Source organism: Dermochelys coriacea, chromosome 11 (genome assembly GCF_009764565.3).
Source record: "Dermochelys coriacea isolate rDerCor1 chromosome 11, rDerCor1.pri.v4, whole genome shotgun sequence".
NCBI lineage: Eukaryota > Metazoa > Chordata > Testudines > Dermochelyidae > Dermochelys > Dermochelys coriacea.
Window position 1 is genome coordinate 66,379,754 of NC_050078.2, and position 6,000 is coordinate 66,385,753.

Below are 6,000 nucleotides of genomic sequence, written 5' to 3' on the forward strand. Positions count from 1 at the left end.
CACATACACACGCACCCCCATGTACACACTCACACACCATGCACACGTACACACTCACACGCACCCCCGTGTACACACTCACACGTACACACACCCCGTGTACACACACACACAATGTACACGTACACGTACACACACACACACCCCGGAGTGGCCGGCACCCTCCATTCATTGGCCGCCGGAGCCGCCCGGCTCGGGCGCCCGCTGCTCCGCCGGGCCTCCGGGTTTCCCCTGCCCCGCGGAGACCGGGCGGCCCGGCTGGGCGCGGCCGCCGCCTCCCGGCCCCGGAGCGCTCACCTGGCCGGCGGCCGGGCCCCCAGGGGGCAGAGCGGCCGCAGGGCTCGGCTCAGCAGCCGCCGCCGCCGCCTCGCCGCCATCTCGCCGGGCCGGGCCGGGCGCACGGACTGAGCCGCCCGCAGGCGGCGGCCTCGCTGCGGCGCCCTCTAGTGGGCAGCGCGCCACGCCCACGCACGCCGCCGCCCGGCTGGTGTGTAACCCGCCCACTGACCCCGCCGGCCCACACACGCACTTACACCCTCTGCCAGTGAGCGGTACACACAGGCACACCCCCCCTCCACCGCCTGCCACTGTGCAACACACACACCTGCCCGGCCTGCCAATGTATACTACACACAGCCACACAATACCCCCCTGCCAGTGTGGTGACACCTACACCTCCTGTCATTGTGCAACACACACATACCCTGTCAGTGTGTAACACACACCCCTACACCCTATTAATGTGCAACCCCCACAGCTACCCCACACTTACATCTCCTACCAGAATGCAACACACGTACCTAGCCCCCTGCCAGTGTGACACACAGCACCTGTCAGTATGCAACACACACAGCCATCCACACCCTATGCCAGCCTGTGACACGCACACCTACACCCCCGGCCAGTGTGCAACACACACAGCCACATATTAGGGTTGGCACCTAGCTGCTTATTGCACTGCCTTGCTGGTTAAAAGATTTAATGTGCCAGGATTTATTTTCATTTGTGACACATTAGAGCACTCTTCAATTCACACTCCCATAGTCCGGGCTGCAGTGCCATGTTACGATACGGTAAGAAAAAATGATAACATAAAAATACACATACTGTAAAGGGTTAGTAAGCAATCTAGTTAGATATGCGTTAGATTCTGTTTTGTTTAAATGGCTGACAAAATAAGTGTTGCTGAATGGGATGGATATTCCTGTTTGTGTGTCTTTTTGTAACTTAAGGTTTAGCCTAGAGGGATTCTCTACGTTTTGAATCTGATTACCCTGTAAGGTATTTACCACCCTGATTTTACAGAGGTGATTCTTTTACTTTTTCTTCAATTAAAATTATTCTTTTAAGAACCTGATTGCTTTTTTCTTGTTCTTAAGATCCAAGGGTTTGGGTCTGTGTTCACCTATGCAAATTGGTGAGGATTTTTATCAAAGCCTTCCCCAGTGAAGGGGGTGTAGGGCTGGGGGGGATTTTGGTGGGAAAGACGTTTCCAAGTAGGCTCTTTCCCTGTTATATATTTGTTAGACGCTTGGTGGTGGTAGCAATAAAGTCCAGGGACAAAAGGTAAAATAGTTTGTACCTTGGGGAAGTTTTAACCTAAGCTGGTAAAAATAAGCTTAGGGATTTTTTCATGCAGGTCCCCACATCTGTACCCTAGAGTTCAGAGTGGGGAAGGAACCTTGACAACATCCCTACACTGTGCCATGACACCTCCTTGCCAGAATGGGTAGCAGGCAGGCAGAGAGCCACAATACACACACAAAGCATACAACCCAACACACAGCACTTTCCTGCCAGAGTGTGCAGTACGCAAACACAGATGCATTTCTTGCTAGGGCTTGCTGACTCATTTTCTTCCCCATTCTTTGTACTCATTGGGAATTATTCCATTTTGTCTGTTGAAAGGTTTGCCAAGAGCTCTTGGATTCGCCTTATTGCCAGACCCTTTAGCTCTGGTTGGTGATCTCTTGGGGCTTGTTATTTCTGATGTTTGAGCTAAGCATTTTTGGAAATCTGGCCACTTCATTTAAGTGCCTAAATGGAAGCTATTAGTGCTGAGCTCCATTGAAAACCAGGCCCCATGTGCATTGTACTTATTTTATTGTGTGGCACATAGAGATGCTCCTTGACAGGTGGTTTATAAATGTATTTCATTATAATGTCTCCTTGGACCACATTATAAATTCCAGAAATGGAGCTGGAACGTATGTTAATTCACTTACTAAAAGCTTTTCTATTAAATAAACTTATGCCTCTTTCCTGGTTATGTGTCTCCAAATCCACTGCAATATCACAAAAACTAAATATTTAGAGCCATTCCTTCTAACAATTAGTCCTGCAGAATAAAATATTTCTATTTATGAAAACCTCTGGCACAATAGGTATCCATGTAATCAAGTGCACTGCAGGCTTTTGTAACTACAAATCCTTTCTAGTACATCTAAGCCTATAATAGGCTTATAATAAAACATCTGTATGTTTTTGTAATGTAAATATTTTAAAACTTTACATTGTTAAACTGAGAAGGAATGACAAAAGGAGGAGAGACATAGAGGGCGAGACACGCAAAGGGGAGAAGAAAAGAGAGGATAAGAGTCAGACGGGAGGGTTTTTTTATTTTAAGTTATCCTGAAATGATATTATTTCAGGCAATTAGTGTACAAAGGTTCTGTAACCTTGCTGAGCCATAACTCTATATTTATTCCTCAGATAAAGAATACCTGCCAGAGTCTGCTCTCGGGGCCCTGTTTTGAGAAATTTTAAAATGTAAAGAAGAACCACATCTTTCATTTTAAAAATGGAAGCATCTAACTCTTTTTCTTGTTAAGATTGCATTGAAATCATAGAAGTGTAGGGCTGGAAGGGGCCTCGAAAAGTCATCAAGTTCAGCCTCCTGCGCTAAGGCAGGGCCAAATAAACCTCAACCATTCTTGATAGGTATTTCTCTAACCGGTTTTTAAAAGCTTCCAGTGATGGAGATTCCACAACCATCCTCGGAAGCCTATTCCAGAACTTAATTAACCTTATAGTTAGAAAGTTTTTTTTCCTAATATCTAACCTAAATCTCCATTGCTTCAGATTAAGCCCATTAGTTCTTGTCCTACCTTGAGTGGTCATGGAGAGCAATTGATCACTGTCCTCTCTATAACAGCCCTTAACATATTTGAAGACTGTTACCAGGTCCCCATTTAGTCTTCTTTTCTCAGACTAAACAAGCCCAGTTTTTTAACCTTTCCTCATAGGTCAGGATTTCTAAACCTTTTATCATTTCTGTTGCTCTTCGCTGGGCTGTTTCCAATTTGTCCACATCTGTCCTGAAATGCGGCACCCAGAACTGGCCACAGTACTCCAGCTGAGGTCTCACCAGTGCTGAGGAGAGCAGAACAATTACCTCCCAGGTCTTACATACAACACTCCTGTTAATACGCTCCAGAATAACATTAGCCTTTTTTGCAGCTCCATCACGTTGACTCATATTCAGTTTGTGACCCACTGTAACCCCCCCAATCCTTTTTAGCAATACTACCACCTAGCCCGTTATTCCCCTGTTTGTAGCTGTCCATTTGATTTTTCCTTCCTAAGTGAAGTACTTTGCACTTGTCTTTATTGAATTTCATGTTGTTGAATTCAGACAAATTCTCCAATTTGTCAAGGACATTTTTAATTCTAATCCTGTCCTCCAAGGTGCTTGCAAACCTTCCCAACTTGGTGTTATTTTCAAATGTTATATGCATACTCTCCACTCCATTATCCAAGTCATTTATGAAAATACTGACTAGTATACTAGACCCAGGGCAGATCCCAGTGGGACTCCACTATACATGCTCTCCAAGTTTGGCAGTGAACCATTGACAACTATTCTTTGAGTACGGGCTTTCAACCCATTAATGCACCCATCTTGTAGTTATTGCATCTAGACTACATTTCCTTAGTTTGCTTATGAAAATGTCACGTGGGACTGTGCCAAAAGCCTTACTAAAATCAGGATACATCATATCTACTGCTTCCCCTTATCCACTAGGCCAGTAACCCTGTCAAAGAAAGGAAATTAGGTTAGTGTGGTATGATTTATTCTTGACAAATGCATGCTGGCTATTCCCTATGAGACTATTATCCTCCATGTGATTACAATATGTGATTATTTAATAATTTGTTCCAGTATTTTTCCAGGTATCAAAGCTAGGCTGATTGGTCTATAGTTCCCACCATCTTCTTTGTTCCCCCTTTTTAAGGCAGTTACCTGTGTCTGCCCTTCTGCAGTCTTCACTCATCCTCCAGGAGTTTTCAAAGATAATTGCTAATGGTTCCGAGAGTGCTTCAGCTAGTTTCTTAAGTACCCTTGGATGATTTCATCAGGTGCTGCCAACTTGAATACATCTAATTTATCTAAATATTCTTTAACCTGTTCTTTCCGTGTTTTTGAGTGCATTCCTTCCCCCTTGTTTTTAATTGTTCCAATATAAACTGATATGCATCAATCATTAGAGCTGAAAGTTTGCCAATGAATTTTAATGAAGATTATTATTAGTAATTAATTTGCAGAGTTTCCATCTCTCACAATTTAATCACAAGCCTTGTGATATTTGGAGATATTCCCAAAGCCTCAACTCCTGGTATCACGAGATTACATCAAATGTAATTACACGCCACAGTCAAGTCTCTTGATCTTTTTTTGATAAATTAAACAGATTGAGCTCTTTGAGTCTCACACTAAGGCATTTTCTGCAGCCCATGAATCAGTGTTACAATAAATAGCTTCCTAGTGAGGGTGTTACACGGTTGTGTAAAGGGTCATGCCTAGGAACTAAGAGAATGATACTTCTAGGAAGTGCTTGACGAGAGAAGACAGTATAAGTGAAAGAAGGCATAAAGGCTGAATGTTGCACTGTCTTGGTTCTCTTTGCCTGTGCTTGCACAGTGAACACAGAATACAAGGGTGCTCTGTAGCTGGTGAGCTGTAACTGTATGTTTAATCCTACCAGAGGCAGCCACTGGGATCCTGTTTTGGGGAATTTTGAAATACATCTTTCATTTAAAAAAAAGTAAGCATCTAGCCCTTAGAAATGTAAAATGATATACATCAATCACCAGAGCTGAATGTTTGCCAGTGAATTTTCATAAAGATAATGATGATAATTAATAATAATAATAATTAATAAGGATGTCAACTTTCATGATTTTATCATGAGTCTCACGATATTTGGTGATTTTCTTCAGGTCCCAGCTCCTGGAATAATTAGATTACATTAGAATCTGAACTTTCGTTTTAAAAGACTTAAACACATGATCCAAAAGGCTCAAAAACAAGAAGATGAAGAAAAGTGGGGGGGTTTCAGAATCACATGATTTTCAATCAAGACTCTGCAAGGCTCATGATTTTTTGAACTCTTGGGGTTGGCAGTACTAAATTTGCATTGCAAGTCTAGAGGCCCCAGCCAAGATCAGGACCTTGTTGTGTTAGGCTGTGTACATATACATGGTAAGAGTCACTCCCTGTCTTGAAGAGCTTACACTGTAAATACACAAGATAGACAAAGGAAGTATCTTTGTTCCCACTTAACAAATAGGGGAACTGACAGTGGTGGCACCTGCAGCGAGAGGGCCCCCTGAAGACAGATCCGGCCTGCATGGCCTTCTGTTTGGCCCACCAGGCATGAGATGCTTTGTCCTGCTCCCTAATGGGGGCTCTGCTGTAAGACCAACCCTGCTCTTGGCTCCAACTCCACTCTGGGCTCCCCTCACTACAGCACCCATGTGCTCTGATGCCCAGTCCTGTCTGCAGTGTCCCCATGCTGATCTGCCTCTAAGCACCCTCCCCACCTGCCAGCTCAGAGGATGCTCTGCAGCCGGGAGGGAAAGGGGCCACAAGGACCAAGGATGCTTGGAGTCTGGGGACAGCCAGAGCCAGGTAGCTAGGCTGTCTTTACAGCAGATCCCTTAGTGTGGAGCAAGAAGTAACAGGTGATGCTCAGCAAGCCAAATGGAAGGCCCTCATGG

The 6,000-nt window shown here is 44.6% G+C and overlaps 1 protein-coding gene across 2 annotated transcripts in view; it reads right to left on the reverse strand.

The window, feature by feature from the left end:
• Positions 1–4,300, reverse strand: part of ACADL (acyl-CoA dehydrogenase long chain) — a 38,612-nt gene extending 34,312 nt beyond the window's left edge. Inside the window, exon 1 of one of the 2 annotated variants that reach the window (XM_038422787.2) lies at positions 4,244–4,300. Coding sequence is in view for 1 of the 2 variants with exons in the window: in XM_038422786.2 (XP_038278714.1) it covers positions 298–377 (80 nt within the window). In the remaining variant the exon portion in view is untranslated. Of the gene's footprint in view, positions 1–297; positions 497–4,243 lie in introns of those variants that run through there. The other variant, XM_038422786.2, reaches the window with a different exon arrangement.
• Between the last annotated feature and the right edge of the window lie 1,700 nt (positions 4,301–6,000).